At 37.5% G+C, this 20,304-nt stretch overlaps 1 protein-coding gene across 1 annotated transcript in view; it reads left to right on the top strand.

Moving 5' to 3' along the window:
• Positions 1-551: 551 nt before the first annotated feature.
• The window catches only part of LOC127623039 (1-phosphatidylinositol 4,5-bisphosphate phosphodiesterase eta-1-like), a 72,777-nt gene continuing 53,024 nt past the window's right edge, over positions 552-20,304 (top strand). The window contains exons 1-2 of the mRNA XM_052097246.1: positions 552-717; positions 19,124-19,270. Coding sequence (XP_051953206.1) covers positions 552-717; positions 19,124-19,270 — 313 coding nt within the window. The remainder of the gene's footprint in view (positions 718-19,123; positions 19,271-20,304) is intronic.

Consider the following 20,304-nt stretch of genomic DNA (forward strand, 5'->3'; position numbering starts at 1 on the left):
GAGTTCAATTTAGATCTGTCTCTTTAAAGCTACATCTTTAATTACAACCAGATCTATACCTGCATTGCCTTGTTTATTATTCATGCTGTAATTTACTCATCAGTTTTATGCTCACCAAAACAGTTAATGTCCTTCTTTTTCTCTCCATTGGCAGAAGTACAAAAGACCAATCAGATTGGTGCGATCACACTCAGTTGTGCATGTGTTATGTCATACCATAAAGATTATCTGCTTGCTCTTCCATTTGTATTACTTATGCTGCTCACATTGACCCTCCTGGTCAAAAACTCATCTGTTCAAAGCCCCAACATCATGCACATTTTCCCCACAACAATACATTAGATATTTCGTGTAAATCCCTGCTTGCTATTGCTTTCAACAGTCACAAAGGTTCAAAAGCTCTGTGTGAATTGCATGATAGAAGATAGATCACCAAAGTGAGGGTGGAATGGGGGTTCTTGGTAAAGAAGTGGGCGTTAGATGTGACACTGCTAAGAGAATGCCGCTTGCTGTTTCAAGATAACTCAGAAAGATAGAGTTCTTCAGGAATGATGCTCAATATTAAGTGGCCGGTTTTGTGTTTTGACGGCATGGAACCTAGTTCTGTGACGTCGGAGCACTCGGCCATGTCCAATGTGGCATCCCTCTTGGCGTGCAGGCTCTACCATGTTGGAGGCAGTGTGGCAGTGCCACAGAAGTGTCGTTCGGCATATTTAGGTGAGAAGTTTTGTGCTACATTTTTTGTTTATGTGTGTATCATCCAGAGATACATTATGCAAATCTCAAAGTCAGTTAACTTCACTGCTCTTCTTTGTTTAACCCTCTTCTTATGTTTGGTCCTATTTCACCCAATTAAGTGTTAAAAATATCTTTATGTTATTTATATTTTGTTCAAATGCCTTTGGATTCTCCACAAATATGGATGTACATTTTGTTTTTGTTTTTTTGGAATGGTATTTTTATGATATTTTTATATTTATGCAATGTCAGGGTGTTTTAATTGATTGTTAGAGTTTTTCTAGGGTGTTGCTAAGTGGATGTAGGGCATTCCTTTCTTGTATTTAATGGTGCTGCATGCTAATTTTTCTTTCCTCAGGCAGAAGTTCATACTCTAAAAAAAACAAAGGTTTTAAATGAAAACCATGGTCCTGTATTTGTTCCAAACAGATACAATTTGTAAGTATTTGTATTCCAGTTATCTTCTTTTTTTTACTGTTTATCTACTGTAAAGAATAGTACCTCCATTGATATATAGGTGGCACTCTTTCCAGGTGAAATTCTATTTTTGAAAGCTTGTGTATAGTGAAAAAAAAAAGAAATAAGCCAACAGCAATATACATTTTTATAATCAAAATTTAGTTGCAGTAGCTATATATATTGTACTGTACCAGGCCTTTTTTGACCCAAATACAATGGTTGTTTGGAATTTTCTTAAAAACAGAAAGGTTAATAGCTTTCCTACATTAAGTTAAGCAAAAAACACCTATTTACTGTTCAGAGACCTAAATTAACTTGCGTATTCATTAAACTGAATACGGTAGAAATGGTTGAATAGGGTAGAGTTGCAGTAGAAATGAGATGCTATTGAAAGAAAGGAAAAAATGTATCCTTTTCCTATTATCACCTTTCAAAACTAGTGGATGAGTATTACTCAGAGCCCAAGAGAGGATGTGATCTTGACAGCATGAGCATAAACCATTTTTGCTGCCTGGTGTTTTACCAGACTAGATTTTTTTGGAAACTCAAAGTAAAACAGATGGCTATAAATGCAGCATTCTACTACAAACGTAAACACAGACCAAAGTGTTTGGGACATTTTAAGCTTGAGAGAGGTTTCGATATGTGATGGAAAGGTGCATTGCTCTTTAGAAATAAGCATTCACATAACATCCTCTTTCAACACTGTTTTAGTTCCTCGGGGTTGGGTCTGCCCTGTTGTAGGTTGGTTTAATTAAGTAAATCAGTTTTGTGTGCTGTGTATCGATTTGGAATTTGATGCATGTAAAAAGTCGGAATTGAAGTGTTGTAAGAACAGGAACACCACTGCACTCTATTATCAGATATTTGACTGAGAAAAATGAGAGCAAAGAGCAGGCATGAATGTATTGTTGGGTATTTATAGCACAGACTGTACACAAACACTTTATTGGTGTGTGAGTGACATGTTCCCCATCCCGATGTCTTGCTTCACAGTGCACTGAGGCACTGTGAACACCATGACAGTGCTGCTAAACCATCTCAATGACTTGGCTGTTGTCTAGATCCTCTTTGTAAAGCGAGTTTTTTTCCTCTTCTGGTGGGATGGGCTTGGGACGCTGTCAGATTATTGCTGCAGCTATTATATAACTTGATCTCTGGTGATGATCTTTAATGAAAAATGCTTTGATGGTCTTGGTAACAGTGCTTAGGACTAGTGGTCAACTATTTATTATATTTATTTATTTAACTTAAGGCTTCACATGCAGTACAAGAGAATTGTATAATACCTTATATAAACACATACTGTAAAACCAAAATATGGCTTGTAGAAGTATATAACAAGATAAAAAGTAGAATCTAAAACTTGCAAGTTTGATGAGCAAGGCTTAGGCAATACACAAAATAGTAATATTTATCATATTTTAATTGCTTGATCCATTCTTGGCCGGTAGGCTCGAAGTTGACTTTCAGTGGTGAAGTGATGAATTGTTTGGTTCGGTGCACCACAGTCTAACTGTGCAAAAGGTGTTTTTCGTGTACATTTACCATGTACGGATTCTGTTGAGAGAGAGACCCATAATTTTGACTGAATTGTGTTTTGGCAATATCTTGGTTGTAAATAATTTACAAACCAGTTTGCTAGCTAGTGGTCTGATGTGGGTTTATCAGTTATTGACCCATAAGGGTTTTTTCAATAGCAAATGTGATGCTGGTACAGTATATAGACAACATGGCCGATGGCTGATAAAATGCAGATTTGCAGAAATGTCTCTTTACCTTTGTTATGATATGTTTCTGTCATGCTTAAAAATGTTATTAAAAATGTTACATGAAAAATTTAACATTAGTCAGTATGGAAACCTGTTTTCTTTTCTAATGTGACATATTTTAAGTGAAACAGGATTTTAAACAAGAAAAAAAAATGTAGGGCAGGATTTGATTTTATGCATCGGGTGTTCCGTATCAAAATGGAGCCAGACCTGAATACAAATTTGCAGGCAATTGTAGAGGACTACTGATCATTGAAGAAAAATTATGCCGATCATGGTAACAGTTTTTAGGAGTATTGGCTGACAATTATGGGTTTATTGATGGTTGACCAATCAGGAATTGATAATGGCGGTACTGTTGGCAGTATCTTGACATGATGGTTGCCGATGGTCTATATAATGCTGATATATGATACAATCAGCCTGATCTCATGAAAATTATGTGAAAGCAGGCAGAGCGCTAATTAACTTTTTAGCATATACAGACTACATATTTATTTATTTATAAAGTAGCCTTTTGCGGTTTAATAATTACTGTGATTCACGTTGCGAATTGCTTTTCTGGATTGTGAATCTGCAGTCATTACGTCAGAGCTCCTTTGACAGAAACAATTCAAAATAAAAAATAAATTTAAATTAAAAAAGTATAACAGAAAGAGATAACTACAGTATAGTTATGCAATATTCACTTTTATACTATTACTACTACTACTACTAATAATACATCAATAGTAACAGTGTTATATTTAAGCAATATATCACATTTGTGATGCTCTATTATGCAGTGCTTCTTTGGCAAAAAAAAACAACAATGTTGTATTTAGGATTGTGCTGTGAGGTTCTGCATAAAATCACTTAATTTGAATCAAATAATACAATTTCATGTTGAAAATTAATTGTTACTTTAGGTTGGATACATTATACTTTCATTTGATTAAAGTTTTAATTTATTTATTTATTTAAATGCAATTTTGATGATAAAATTGAAATAACCTGCTGATATTGAATTCAGAAAAAAAAACCACGCCATCACAAGGACCTAGTAAGCAGTGGGAATTGGGCATGCCAAAATGTTGCAAATGTTGTAACGGGATTCCAAATGACCAGGTTGGATACATTTTAATAATGGCAAATAAGATGTACACATAATTACTGAAATTAACACTTCTATTACATATTTACTCAAAATTCACTAAAACAAATGGAAAACAGAAAAGGCACTTTCCATTCTGTTGTGCATATCCAAAATACAGTAGCTACACGTTTGTCCAAATTGACACAAGACCAAATTTTGGACTTTTAAACTATGATCTGTCTTGTGAGAGATGCGATTGGCTCAACGGTGCTTAGACTAAGGGAAAATTGAGCATGTAAAGTGAAGTAACATCAAAATCTACACTTAAACCAAGTTACCTTGAAGCGATTTTCTTGGTTTCAGTATTGCCATAGTTATTGGGTTTAGCCTTTGTTGGACTACATTGTCAAGGCTGTTGTTAGATTTTCAAACACTTCTCTTAGCAGGCAGGAATATGGACCGATGCTGAACGATCTCAAAAAGATTAAATACTGGCTAAACTTTCTAGTCTAGTCTAGCCCATATATCGATGATCTTAGGGCATAATTCTTTAAAAACGACTAGCTGCAAATGCTTCTCCAGAGCTGGCTCTGCATGATAGAAGAGTTTGTTGAACCTGTGCGCAGATGTCTAACTGCATAATGCATGTTTCATCCTGTATTTTGTGTTTCTGCTCTGATGGTTCTGAACGCACAGTGCTTTGTGATTTAGGCATCACAGAGCCTGAGCATCTACGACTCAATTATTCAGTGTTTGATATCTCCCTGTACTTCTCCTCACAAGCATGCTTTGATCTGCTCTCTCGTCTCCAGCCGTTGGTCTGATAAGGACATTCAGTTCTCCAATGTCTCCAATATCTAAAAAGACACACACTCTCTCTACATACAAACTTTATTTACTCTTTCTATCCCTCTCCTTTCTCTCATTCCTCTTTCCCAGGTCAAAAACAGGTACATGTAGTCATGCTATTGTTACATACATTTATGTATTGTTATGTTTTCTTGTCTGGCTGCACTGTGCTTTTGGGCACTTTGCTAAGTTGCAGTATGGCCTGGTTTCACTGACATATACAAGTCACTAGCTCTGATTAATCAATCAGGTGGATCGTAGTGTTTTGATCCATCATTGCTTTTAAATACATCAGGAATTGATTTTATCCACGTACTATTACATTTTAACATTATTTGAATTTATTTACATCTGGGATGGATTTTTTCACTTACTATTAAATGTTAATCATTGGGAATTGATTGGATCGAAATAGAGGATTTTTCATACCAGAATGTACCTAAATGACCTTACAGCAGACCTAAATGCAACTTAATGGACTATTCCCCTCCTGAAACACTGGCAGCTCCTGTTGGTTGAAATTTTAGCAGCTTGTACAATGTCAGCTGAAAAGAAAAGTAATTTTAGAGGAAGAACAAGTTATTACATGTTGATGAAATAAGGCGAAGACAAACCCTTTTTTTATTCTTTGGAATAACATGATGCCATGATAACAGGATGTGCATTATGAATCATGAACAGTAAGACCAGGATTGTGTATTAACAAAGTAGATAAGGTCAATTTTGATTTAACAATGGAAATAAACTCAAACTAAATCTATACAGTGATAGGGAGAGAGAGCAGTTAATAAAATCCTACATATCCTTCCTTACATTTCAAAGGAAACTACAACTTACAGCATATATTTGTATGCTGAACTCAATCAAATAAGTTCTGCCCCAGTGTGTATTTGAATTATGTTTCTTTGACTCATTATTATCAGGTCATGTAGTGGCAGGGGAGGCTGAAATACTAGAGGAGAGAGTCTTGTCTCGATCTTCCTCTAAAATGTTTGCACCTCTCTACAGCCTAATAAACATGCTGCCTCCCCTTCTCCCACTCCCTCGAGATTCGTGCCGATGCCCCACTGAGCTGAGAGCAGTAATCAGGCGTGAAGGTTTACTCAACACAAGACTAATTTGTTTCAAATCAGCTGGAGAGGCTCCTGGTAATAACAATAATATTAGTCCAAAGAGGAGGACAAGAGAGTTAGACAGAGAGAATGATAAAAGAGGGGAATGAGACAGTATGAGAGAAAGTATGAGGGATGCTAACCAAGAGATCCTTATTAAGTACTCATTAGTCCTGGCCACTCATTAAAATTGATTTCTTTACTTGGACATCTAATTGATGAAGCTCAGTTGTAATGACAAGAGTGGGAGCATGTACTTGTCCATTGACCTCTGACCCTCCTGGGCATTCCATCAGACCCTCCAGTTTGGCCCTCGGAAGCACCAATTAAGCTTCATGTTTTGGTATACTTAGCACAAATGTGTGTCCTTGTGGAGGTTGACATACCCTTACTCTTGCTGTTTTCACATCTTTAAAATTCCAGTCACAATTGTTTGGGTCTGTGGAATCCCATGAGTCCGTATCTCAATGGCCCAGTTCTGCTAATCTTTGAAAGGGAAGCTGTTTGAAAACTTATGTGCACACAAACATGTATTTATATTGCCCACGAGTCAGCCTTTATCTGTGAGATGAATCATGAGTTTGATTTAAAGTGGGTAAGCCACAAACTATTTATCCAAAGTACAGCTTTGCTTACAAGAGTGTACCGCAGCCTAGAGACGTTCTGATCCATGGTGTCAACATTGTACACAAACACTTAGGATAAATACTTTGTTTAAATGTTGCATACACATTTTCTAAAAGGTAAAGAGTACCTCGAACTCAGTTCCAAAATCTAGTGAGTTTCCTTGCTTTATTAAGCTCTTTATTATCCATTCAATTTGCCATAAAATGGAAATGTGTTTGATGTTGACAAAAAACTAAACAAAAAATGATATAGACACAATTAAAGGTTCAGTTCACCTATAAATGAAAATTCTTTCATTATTTACTCACCCTCATGATATCCCAGGTGTGTATGTCTTTCTCTCTAGATATAAGATATAAAATATCTTAGCTCAGTAGGTCCTTAAAAAGTTAATGGAGATTTCACTTTTGAAGCTCCACAAATCACAGGCAGTCAGCATAAATGTCATCGATACGATTCCAGTGGTTAAATTAATATCTTCTAAAGTGATACGATCACTTTTGATGTGAAAAAAGATTCATATTTAAGTACTATTTAACTATTGACCATCACTTCTGTTCATAAAAGAGAGGGAGGAGTCCAAGTCTCTCGTGTAATGTATTCACGTTGCCATGATACAGACGTAATCTCACGTTCTCAATTCAGTTGAGACACCCAGGATAAGCACACAAATGCAGCATTGTGAGTTAAGAAATAGATAAATACAGATCTAAACCAAAACCAACCAAGCTACTGTACAGTGTTCCTCCTTCTCACTTGTAAACAGTGCTGCTCTTCCGGCTGTGACACACTTACCTCAGTTCTTGCGTGTTACAAATGCCAGTATGATTACATCAAATACATATACCGCTGCAGAATGCAAGCATGGTTTAGGGTTAAATAAAGCACTTAAATATTTATATTTTTCACACCTAAAGCGATCATGCCACTTTAGAAGACATTGTGATGCTTTAAAAGACTGCCTACGTAGACATCTCCCTAGGCTTTGTAACAAAGCTAAAGCCCTTGGAGATTATTAAGCAATTGCTTGTTGCTGCTTACGTCTATATTGCAGCATGTGCTGCAAAATTTAGTTGAATCTTGCCTAAACCCTGCTGGAGGCACAGACATATAGAGTGTACATACAGACATACCTGAGGGAGAGAGAACCTGAGAACCTCAGAGAGAACTGAAAGTATGGGGAAAGTTCTATGTTTGCAGACACTTCTTGGATTGAAACTGCAGTGTCATTGCATCTGTGAATAGATAATTCCACTTTTACTGGATACTGTTTTACACTCTTCTCAAGAAGTTTCTCTGATTTTACTTTCGTCTAAAACCGAGGAACAATAAAGGATTTAGTGGTGAAAAAAATATGATTTGGAATTCAGTATCAAGAAAGATGTCACATAGGCAATATAGTAGATTAAAAGTCTTTGAATTCAAAGAGGGGACAAACCATGGAAGAGTAGGCCAGGCATTTAATAAAACCAGAGAGCATGTTATGGTTTAGAGAGTGACCTGAATCTTTCATATTAAGGAAGGGTCGTTAAAGAGATAAAGATTATGTACATTAATTTAATTGAAAACGTTGAATAATGAAACAACTGTACACTTAAAGAGCAACATGCAGGTTGGACACCACTATATAGCATAGTGTATGTTGATGATAAAACAACTAGATTTTCTGAACTGGAGTAATATATATTTAGCCATTAACGATATTTTGAGATAAATTGTGATAAAATAACTTCCGCGTCTATAAAGCACTAACCGGAAGTGACGATGGGCGAGGGAGTCTGGTCAAGTTCAAGCTCAGGTTACAATGGATGCGAATGAAGAAACCGAGTTCTCCGGTGTGGACGAACATGCCTATGATGGCCCACAGGCCTATAATTATGAGCAAATTAAGAGTTAAAATAATTAAAAGTAAGACTTACTCTGCTAAGTCCTCGTTTTCGTTGCACAGAATGTCTGCTAACGTTAGCACTTTGTCCTCCAGTCCAGTCCGCGCCAAAATCCGGTGTACACTTTGACGGTGGACTTGATTCCATCGAGTGCACCGAGGGAACAGCATCAGTAATCAGCCTCACGTGGTCCTTACTCCGAAATCCCATCCGAGACTCCAAAAATCTCCAGGTCGATAATTCTCCGGAGTGAAATGTGCGCCACAAACGACCGAGTGTGTGGTAACAGACACGACAGTGAAGTCTGCTCTCTTCACCTGCACAAAACGCTCTCAAGACCGAAAAGCCTTGTTTTTTCTAGAAGGAAAATGATGGACACGATGTCCTGACAGGCTGGAATTCGTGCAACCAGCACAAACACAATAATTTACCATTATGGCTTCTCTAAAACTTTCTGTCTCTCACTACTGCTCTAACTACATCAACACCCAACAATGAGAGAGCTGACTGCGAGCTCTTTTGTTTGCCTCGCCCTACGTCATATGACGCGTTGATAGCGGGAAAGGCATATTCCAGAGCCTAGCACATTTTCATCAAAATCTCTACATCAAATGAGATTTCATTAGTAATTTCTACATATGTGTTTTTAAAAGACCTCTGCAGACAATATAAAGTATTAATTCAGTTATAAATTCAACCTGCATGTTGCTCTTTAAGAATCTCTTTCTCTGCACCTCATTTGTCTGTATCTCTCTCTCTTACACGTCATAACCAGTTTCTAGTCTCAAGTAACTCTTCTGTCCTCACTGAAAGTGAAAATGCTACACAAGGTGACAGAAGCGCAGCCAGATTCAGAACATGTTTGATGGATAATGTATGGTGGACATAGGCGGAAATTGTGGGGGTTAGGGGTGAGGACCCCCTATCTGAGGGTTGTCCCCCCCTAAAATATCATTAAAATATGTGTATTGTAAATAATATAATGATATATTCTTAAAATAATTGTTTAAGAAATAAAATAATACAAATGCAAACGGGGCAACAACAAAAAAACCCTTGGTGTCCACTTCAAAAATTGCTCTTGAGAATTGTTATGTTTATTGTCACCCCCAACATTTTTATGAAATTTTCGCCCCTGATGGTGGAGTGGATTCTGGACCAATGATCACCTAAAAAAACAGCTGAAAATCAAATATAATACAGATGGGATGATATATTGAATTTCTTGCAAACCAAAAAAAGAACCATACAAGGCCAAACTTGATATTTCACAATTTGAAACATTGTTTTCTGTCCATGTGATCATAAATGTAATGACCTGTCAAACATAATAATCTCTCTATCGCTTGATTTCATTTTAAGCTGAAATACTGGTTTCTCCGATAACAATGCTACAGCCAGTATATTCTACTTTGAAGTTTCCATTCTGGCCGGAATTTATGTTTATGTTTTGGTCCGTGTGATCCCGCCCACTGCCCACTCACCAATAGTATTTATACACCACCGGGTTGCCAGATTTTAACACGTTTGCAGGAAAACAACACTGCCTGCTGCAGCCATGGAAGCCAGCAAACAAACTGGATCAGAGATAACAGATTCCACCTGACCTAAAAAACCTCACCATCTGTCTAAAAACCACCATGATCAGAGGTGTAGTAAAACAAGGATAAATACTGGAGATGCCTTAGGAAGATGGAGATAGCTTAAAGCCCAGAAATCCTTTAAACTGCTGCTTAGGTGGCAAATTTTCTCCTTAACAGTTAAGCATTGAGTGTCACCTAAAACTAGCTATCTAATTTATTTCGGCTACTAGTAGGGATGGACATTTTGAGTAAATTCAACATTTGATTACTCACATTCATACTGTGTTTCATGTGCAGCCTGGTTTCAAGGCAGCGAGACACAGCCTGTTGCGTGTCCTCATTCTGGCAACCCACTTGAGTTTCGAGTCAGGAGCGGGGCAGACAACTCTCCAATATTTTGAATTTGGACTGCAGTACCCATTTTAAACTCTTGTTGTCAATCTTACATATACCCTGTAGCACCTTTAAAGAAAAGGAGGAACGAGTCGAAATCATTTTTTGTGGTAATCAGCATTATGCCACAAATGCTGTCAATTGAGCTTAACTTGTATTGAACCCAGAACATTTCTTTAATATCCTCTTGAATCCTTAAAAGTTAAAATTTGATTATGATAACTAAGACACATTTTTTTTTTCATATGTAAATATACACTTTGACATGTTTTTTTCAGGACAGGTTCTGTTCAGTTCTATTGCTTGTTCTGCACCTGATCAGCCCAAATTTCCCTTGGACCACTCCTTTTGTTGTCCTTGAGGTGAAGATCAAAAGACTGATTGCTTAGAAAAGTAATAGCAAAGTTCTTCTCTACAAGTCGCACAATTCAGGGTATCTTATATGTCCATAGCACAAACGTGTGAGACTAGTTACACCCAGAAGTTTAATATTTAAGGTTGGGGGTTTATTAAAATGACTAACCCTATGAGCAATTAGTGATAGTGATAAGTTGCAGTGCTTTTGGCAATATAAGAATGTATATAAATTATTTTTTCTACGTAATTGTATTTAAACACTTAAATGAAAAGTTAATTACTTTTTTGCTTAACTGTCTCTTGGTCTTCTATATGGGGCAAACCATATTGAACCTCTGTGTCAAGAGAGAGTGAAAGAGTAAAAGAATAAGAGAGGGTTGGAGAGTTTTCAAAGAGGCAGAATAGAAGGCAATGTCTTTCATGGTCGTGCCAAATCTAATTGGATTGTGTGCCAATCTGTGAAGTGCTGATAGTGAAATTGGGCTGGAGGTTTGGTCAGGACAGGAAGGGAATGCTGCCTCGCTCGCTCTCTCTTTCTATCTATCTTTTTGGATGAGTAAATGAGGTGGGGGGGGTGGTATAGAGGGTGTCAGAAAGGGATGATTATAGATTTTGTTCAATGTACACCATGCTCTTTAATGTTTGGTCTACATAATCTGGGTCAGATTCTGTCAAAACAATGAGCTTGATTGTTTTTAACCATAGCCCCATTCCTAACATGGGTTCTCTGTAAGCATCTTAGCTCACAAACTGAGTTGTCTTTTTATAATGTTCTATGTCTCTGTCTGTGTGCCATACTGTATTCCATTCTCTGCCTTTTTGCCTTTCAATTAATTTCGGAAATGTTAATTCCACTTCATCATCATCACAGGCAGTGAAAATTGGCACACAATGTCTGAGCCTGCTTCCATTATGCTCTACTAATCGTCAAGTAGAGAAGTGTGCCGCAATTGTATTTATATTTGTGTGCATCTACGTGTTGACATCTCTCCGTGTGAGTGAGATTCGTTTTTAAATCCTTTTGAACGGTCCTGTTCATTATGTTAAACCCAGCTCCATTCGATCTATATCCTTCCCAGTATTACTGCTCACAAACGTGCACTCCACAAGAAGTGGAATAGTTGAGTACATATGTTACATAAGTACTGGTGTTGAGGAGAGTTTATGCAAATTTATGGTGTTGAAATGATCAGAGTGTTCTCTAATGCTCAGAAGGTATTTTATGAGCAACGGGGGTTTTGTTGTTCACACAGAGGTACTTGAGCTATTGTGTAACAATTTTCTCCTGACTCCCTTCGAAGCAGCTCAGCTGCCTCTGTTGTTAAAGGGATAGTTCACCCCAAAGACCGCATACAACTCACCCTCATGTCATTCCAAACCTATTTAACTTTCTTCTGTGAACCAGAAAAAAAGGAATAGGAATGTAAAAAAAAGTTAACCCAAAAATTTAAATTCAGTCATAATTTACTCACCCTCATGTTGTTCGAAACCTTCATGACTTTCTTATGTATAACACACAAGGAGATGCTTTAATTAATATACCGTCTGTCTTTTCAATACAATGGCAGTGGATGCAGTGCCTCACTTTAAAGCTTAAAAACATCCAAATGTATTATAAAAGTAGTTTGTGTCATATTCCAAGTCTTCTGAAGACATAACTAACCCAAAATATAAGTAATTTTCAATGAAAATCTTTATAAGTGCTATTATACAAACTTGTTCAAAGTGGTTTGTGTGTATGGACTCATTTTATCATATTTATGGGTCCTTTTCAAGCTTTAAAGTGAGTCACTGTCCACTGACATGTAAAAGACATACTGCAATATTGTTTGCACTATTCCTTTAAGCTCAGTAAATGACCAGAAACAAGTCCTTATGATTTGTATTCTGTACTACAAGTTTTTGAAGTCATAAGATAGCATGTGTGAGGTTGTTATTCACCCTTTTCACCCGTTATTTCCCTTCCGCTATAGTTCTCATATCATATTTGCATTCCCAAGACTTGTCGCGCTGTTTGCGAATATAGTGTGTTTACTGTTTACATATCCTTTTGCTTATTTGACAGGAATTTAGGTTCTGATGTCACAATAAACTGACATGGAGCTAAATATTTTGTTGGTCACTGTTGTTCATTCTATTTTTGTTGTGACGCACTGGGTAGCTTTCCCACAATTTGTCAAGTAAATCCACCTTTTTTTTTTTATTGACTATTTCATTATCAAAGCAATTTAAACACTCTTAATGAAAATAGTTAATTGGAAATCGATGCTTATTGGCACAACTGCCTTTCCGTTTCAATGTGATTTTTCTTTTTTTTTGTTGTGCTTCATGCAGTATTTTGTTTTCAGTGAGGACAGCACATTTATTTGACACTGGAAAATTGTTGCATTGAGGACATGTAGTACAAATTGTGTTTGTCTCCTCTATACATCACATAGTGGTATAACATTCCACTCTCTCTTTAAATCTTCCAAGAGCATGTTTCTCCCACCCACCCCCTCAGGCCATACCACACCAACCATGTCATATTGAGCATACGTTTGCTTCACATACAAACAGTATCACCTACTTCTCACATACAGTACTGTTCTCCTTGGTGAATTCACTCTGAAATCACAGTGACAGTATAAAGTAGTGTTTCAGAATCCGACTCTTTTTGAGCATTATTGCCAAATATACTTACACACATACAAGGAATGTGTCTTGGTGACAGAATCTTCCAGGGCAAAAACAAGACAGAGATAATAAAAAAGTGAATAGAAAATATTAGTATATATAAATACACAATAAGACAAAACGTACAAATACAAATCTGTTATAGACCGATAGTACAAGGGAATGTAATAGCAGAAGAGGTAAGATATGTTGGATAAATATAAATAGACTAAGCTGTTTATTGCACATAATTATTGCTCAATGGGGCAGTTTTAACTGTTCATGAGATGAATAGCCTCAAGGAAAAAGCTGTTCTTGTGCCTCTGAGCTCTGTAACGCTGGCCAGAAGGCATTGGTTCAAAGAGGTAGTGGGCTGGGTGAGGTGTCCAGAGTGATTTTTCCAGCCCTTTTTCTCACTCTGGAAGTGTACAGTTCTTGAAGGGAGGGCAGGGGGCAACTAATAATAATAATAATAATAACCTTTATTTTCTATAGCGCCTTTAAATGTACATCTCAAAGCGCTGTACAAAAACAAAATAGCAAAGATACAACACACAAAAGAGACATAATACACAGTAAAATAAACATAAAAAACAACAAGCATAAAAGACAATAAATCAATTAAAAGCTAACCTAAAAAAATGAGTTTTAAGCTGAGATTTAAAAATTCCAAAAGATTTAGCTTGCCTGATCTCAATCGGTAGAGAGTTCCAAAGTTTTGGAGCTAATGAAGAAAAAGCCCTATCTCCCATTAATCTCAAACGGTTTGAGGGAACAGTTAAAAGACCAGTATCTGAAGAACGAAGATCACGTTTTGGAGTATATGGAGTTAAAAGCTCTGTCAAATATTGAGGTGCCAAACCATGCAGTGCCTTGTAAGTAAGCATCAAAATTTTGAAATCCACCCTAAACCTAATGGGAAGCCAGTGCAAAGACTCCAAAACGGGAGAAATATGGTCTCGTATGTTAGTTCTTTTAAGGATTCTGGCAGCCGAATTTTGTAAAACCTGCATTCTGTTTAATGTTACTTTTGACACGCCAGCTAACAAGGCATTACAGTAATCAATACGCGAAAACACAAAAGTGTTTATCAATCTCTCTGCAACAGTAAACGACAGCATTGGATGCAATCTGGCAATATTTCTAAGATGGAAAAATGAGATTTTAACAGTATTCAAAACATGTGGCTCAAACGTTAAATTGGCATCAAAAATTACTCCTAAATTTCTCAATTTAGTTTGAAACTCCACAGTAGAGCCATCAAGAGCTAGAGTGACCGGCTCTACTTTGCGTAGTTGGTGGGGTGAACCAACAAGCATAATCTCAGTCTTTTCACTGTTAAGACAAAGAAAATTATCAGTCATCCATTCCTTCATCCTAGAAATACACTCAGAAAGAAAATTAACAGGCACAATTTCATTAGGTCTAAAATGAATGTAGATCTGAGTGTCATCTGCGTAGAAATGAAAATTTAGACCAAGTGATCTCAAAAGCTGACCAAGAGGATAAACATAAATATTAAAAAGAAGAGGGCCCAAAATTGACCCCTGAGGGACGCCAGACTGCACAACATTGACCTCAGATCTAAATCCACCCATGGCAACGAACTGCTTCCGATCAAAGAGGTAGGACTTAAACCAATTAAGAACAGTATTTGAAACCCCAAAAACAGTTTCAAGACGAGTAATTAAAATTGAGTGATCAACAGTGTCAAAAGCGGCACTGAGATCAAGTAGGATCAAAACTGAAAGACAGCCAGAATCTGAAGCAATTAACAGGTCATTGGTGACCCTAACCAGAGCTGTTTCTGTACTATGCAATTTACTGAAAGCCTGATTGCAGAGGCTCAAAGAGATTATTCTCAGTTAAGTGAGAAATCAACTGAGAAGCAACCACTCGTTCCAAGAGTTTAGCAAAAAAAGGGAGATTAGATATGGGACGAAAATTAGTAAAGTTCTCACAGTCAATATTTGACTTTTTAGGTACCGGGGTAATTGCAGCAGTTTTAAAAGTTTCCGGCACAACCCCAGTACACAGAGAGTCGTTTATAATACTCAGAACAAAGGGGCACAAGGAAGCAAAACATGATTTAAACAGACCAAACGGTATGGGATCTAGCAAAGAAGTAGCTGCTTTCATTTTTGAAACCTCTGCTAAAAGAGAATATGAGTCAATTGTACAGAATTTAGACAACTTAGTACCAGAATAAAAAGGTAATAATCCTCTTAGCAGTCAGAACTGTCCTTTGTAGTCTTCTGATGTTCGATTGCATAGCTGGACCAAACCAGACAGTTATTGAAGTGCAGAAGACAGACTCAATGACTGCGGAGTAGAACTGTATCAGCAGCACCTGTGGCAGGTTGAACTTCCTCAACTGGCGAAGGAAGTACAACCTCTGCTGGGCCTCTTTCACAATGGAGTCAATGTGGGTCTTCCACATCAGGTCCTGTGAGATGGTAGTGCCCAGGAAGTTGAATGACCCACTGCTGCCAAAGTGCTGTTCAGAATGGTGAGTGGGGTCAGTGTTGGGGTGTTCCTCCTAAAGTACACTGTCATCTCCACTGTTTTGAGCATGTTCAGCTCCAGGTTAGTTTTGTATGCAGACTCATCTTCATCCTGGATGAGTCCGATGACAGTTGCGTCATCTGCAAACTTCAGGAGCTTGACAGAGGGTTCCTTGGCGGTGCAGTCATTTGTGCACGGGGAGAAGAGTAGTGGGGAGAGCACTCATCCCTGGGGCACCAGTGCTGATCGTACAGGTGCTGGAAGTGAATTTCCCCATTCTCACTAACTGCTGAATAACTGTCAGAAAGGTGGTGATCCAATGACAAATAGAGGTTGGAACAGAGAGTTGGTTTAATTTAGTCTGGAGAATAGCTGGGATGATGGTGCTGTAAACTGAACTGAAGTCCACAAAAAGGATCCTTGCATATGTCTCTGGTCTGTCCAGATGCTGCAGGAGATGATGCAATCCCATGTTGACTGCGTCATCCACAGACCTGTTTTCTCTATAAGCAACTAGAAGGGGATCCAGAAAGGGTCCAGTGATGTCCTTCAGGTGGGCCAACACAAGTCTCTCATATGACTTCATGACCACATACATCAGAGCGATGGGTCTGTAGTCATTAAGTCCTGCAATTTGGGGTTTCTTTGGGACAGGGATGATGGTGGAGCGTTTGAAGAATCAGGGAACTTCACAGTGCCCCAGTGACCTGTTTAAAATCTGAGTGAAGATGGGGCCAGCTGTATGAGCATATTGTGAATGTTTCAGCTGGTCTGGAGAGAGTTTTAAGGCTTTGAATGCCCTTGTCATCAACTTTCTGTTGAAGGAGACAAGCTGAAGCACTTAGGTGTCATTGTGCACAGTGGTTTGGAATGAAAAGCAACCATGGTACATAAACACATGCACACACTCACACATTTTCTCCCTTTCTGTCTGTCTGTCTCTCTGTTTCTTCTACTGACTCAGCTTGCCTCTGCAGCTCTATTTTGCAGAGAGCCAATCTCATCTGAGGTGGAAGTTTTATTTTGTAGATCTTTAGATCTTTCAACTGATGTGAAGCTGACTGGTCCCAGTGGCTCTTTAAGACAGGAGGTTGCCATTTCACTTGGTATGGAAGATGAGCTGGGTTGCAGGCAGCCTCTGCTGTGTTGCATCATTGGTAGACTCTTGGAGGTCTTCTCACAGGGCTCTGCAAAAGGATTCTCGAACCCTTTGTGATTCCATAGGCTCTCTGTTCCACATTCTTATCTTTGGCCTGGTTGTAATTGTGCAAACCTGGCCAGTCATCTCATTTTGTCTTTCTCCCAGCGCAACACACTTTAAGGAATAGTTAATCTAAAAATGAAAATTGACGCCCTAATGTCGCTCCAAACCCCTGTGAATTTCTTTCGTCAGTGAAGAATCAAAAGGTGAATTTTAGTCTTTACAAGGTTTATATGAAGACTGTTCACTGCCATTATGACAGTAAATAGTGGCTCCGGTCTGTTAAGATAAAAAAAGGACCAAAAGGACCCTCATGCCATCCCAGATGTGTTTGACTTTCTTTCTTCTGCTTAATATAAACAAAGATTTTTAGAAGAATATTTCAGCTCTGTTGGTCCATACAATGCAAGTGATAGGGTGCCGACATTTTGATGCTCCAACTTCAAATTTGAACTCCAGATGACTCCAGTGGATAAATCCATATCTTCTGAAGCAATATGGTAGGTGTGGGTGAGAAACAGATCAATATTTAAATCCTTTTTTATTATAAATTCTCCTCTGTGTCAATCTCCACTTAATTTTCACTTACCCATTCTGCTTTTCCTGTTTTTTGGTGATTTACATTCTTTGTGCATATCGCCACATACTGGGCAGGGAGGATAATTTATGATAAAAATGTACTTAAATATCGATCTGTTTTTTATCCACACCGATCATATTGTGTCTAAACACATGTATTTATCCATTGGAGTCTTTTATGCTCCCTTTATCTGGATTTTGGAGCTTCAAAATATTGGTACCCATTCACTTGCATTACACAGCTGAAATAGTCTTCTTAATATCTTCATGAGATGCCAGGAGGGTGAGTAAATCAAGTGGGGGAGAATTAACATTTTTGGGTGGAATATCCCTTTAAGTCGTTATTCACTCTCGAATGAAATTATAAAAAAAATTATAATGCGGCAAAAAAAACAAAAAAAGGCAGCTACGTTGATGTCACCAAACCTCTTTGGATCTCATTGCGTCTTGTGACCAAATGTCATGAAGTTAGAGGTCTGCGCAGGACTTTCTTCCCCATGCTGTTCCCGCAAGTTTCTGTCCTGCACCTGCCCACTCCAGCAAAATTTTCCCCCATGTTTTAACCCACTCTATTCTCCTAAAGCCACATCGACTACCTGCATAGCCAGCTCTAAATAAGTATATATATATATATATATATATATATATATATATATATATTGCATTTATTAATTGATAAAATAATAAAATAAATCCACATTGCATTTTTAAAGGCTATTCTTTGACTGCCCGCTTCCAGCCACAACTCATAGAAGTACCGCCCGCACCACCCATATATCGGAAATTGAATTCCGTGCTGCAAGAAATCTAATCAGGTTCCATGGGTCCTGAAAGAGTTTTTTCAGTATTGCAGACTCTATATGACATTTTGATGCACAAATATGCATATGTCTTCAGAATACTTGGAACGTAATGCACTTTGATTACTTTTATGGGGAATTTATTGTGTTTCCTTTTGTACTTTCTTGAGATTTGACTGTACTTATGACAACTAAACCCTGCGAAAACATTAAAAAAAATGCACCTTTTTTGATCCATGGATGACAGAATGTCATACGGGTTTGGAACGACAGTCAATAATATTTAAGTGAAATATTCCTTTCAAAACTGCTCTTTATATTCCACAATTAAAATGACACCTATTGTCACACAGTCTAAAAATAACAGTAGTAGTGTTAACAGCCAATTTATAACCTCCATCTTTCATCCAGTGGCATATTCTGTGATAAAATAATTTCTTTGCTGTTGTACATTTATACCTGGCTGTTCAAGTGCCCCTCAACCCACTCATTAAGTGTATATGTGTGTGTGTTTGTGTTGTACTCTTCGCAGTGGAGCGATGCATGTGTGTGATGCAGTCTGGGACTCAGATGGTGAAGCTGAAGAACGGTTCTAAAGGTCTCGTCCGTCTCTTCTATCTGGATGAACACCGCTCCTGCATCCGCTGGAGACCATCACGCAAGAGCGAGAAAGCCAAGAGTAAGTCAAACACAATATGATATAACAGATGTCTTCATTTTCATCAGGAAACAAGTATGCACATATGAAAGATTTATTTGTTTAAAGGAGCGATTTCAGTTTTGCTTAATTCTGCACTGAATTAGATTGCCCCATCCCTTCAACCACCTATCCTCCCTGCAAAACACCACCCAGTCAACCAACCTGCTGCCAGCAAACCCTGACACATAAAAGGCATAAAAGAACATTCTCTGTGTCTAAAATGGCTGATCCCCTGACCCTGTTTGGCTGTTTTCAGAGCTTATGGGTCTGCATAGAGATCCAAGGGATGATGTGCAGTCATATGGACAATATTGCAAAATAAACCCTGACATGTATTAGACTTGTATCAATCTGAAGGGATTTATTTTGCAACAGTGACCAGCTTACTATTCATAGTTCCACTTTTTGCAAGGCTGCTTACCAAATAAATAAATAAATGGACATGAAATATTGATTTGAGTTTAAATTATTTTATTAAATGAGAAGAAAGTGGCTGGGAAGTGAAACAAGACACTTGAAATTAGCAAAATGCAGGCTAAAGATCTCCACGTTTAATACGGAGATGAGAGTATCTATTTTCTATGTGTAGGTGTTACAGAAGGTTGAACATATCAATTTAGGTTCAATTAAAGTTAACGTATCTTTTAAACATTATCTGTTTAAATTATATAATTAATAAATGTATTGATTTAATTTTAATTGATTAATTATGTATTATAATTTATGTATTTTTAAAAGCCTATTGAAATAAACTTCACTTGAGTTTATAGAAGTGGCTGCTTATAATATACCCACTGAAATTAACAAGACTTATCAGTGAATTACATAATTATATAATTACATCATTACATAATTGATCTGAGAAATTAAGATGAGCATTTTGCCTGACGCTGATTTTACATTGGCCAGTCTGCGCAATTTTGCTCACCTTATTGATTTTCTTTTCTTATTTTTGCATCGGATGGTAAAACAGTCGACATCAATATTGAAAGGCGTGCTGCATAAATACAATC

Source organism: Xyrauchen texanus, chromosome 29, assembly GCF_025860055.1.
Source record: "Xyrauchen texanus isolate HMW12.3.18 chromosome 29, RBS_HiC_50CHRs, whole genome shotgun sequence".
Taxonomy (NCBI): Eukaryota; Metazoa; Chordata; class Actinopteri; order Cypriniformes; family Catostomidae; genus Xyrauchen; species Xyrauchen texanus.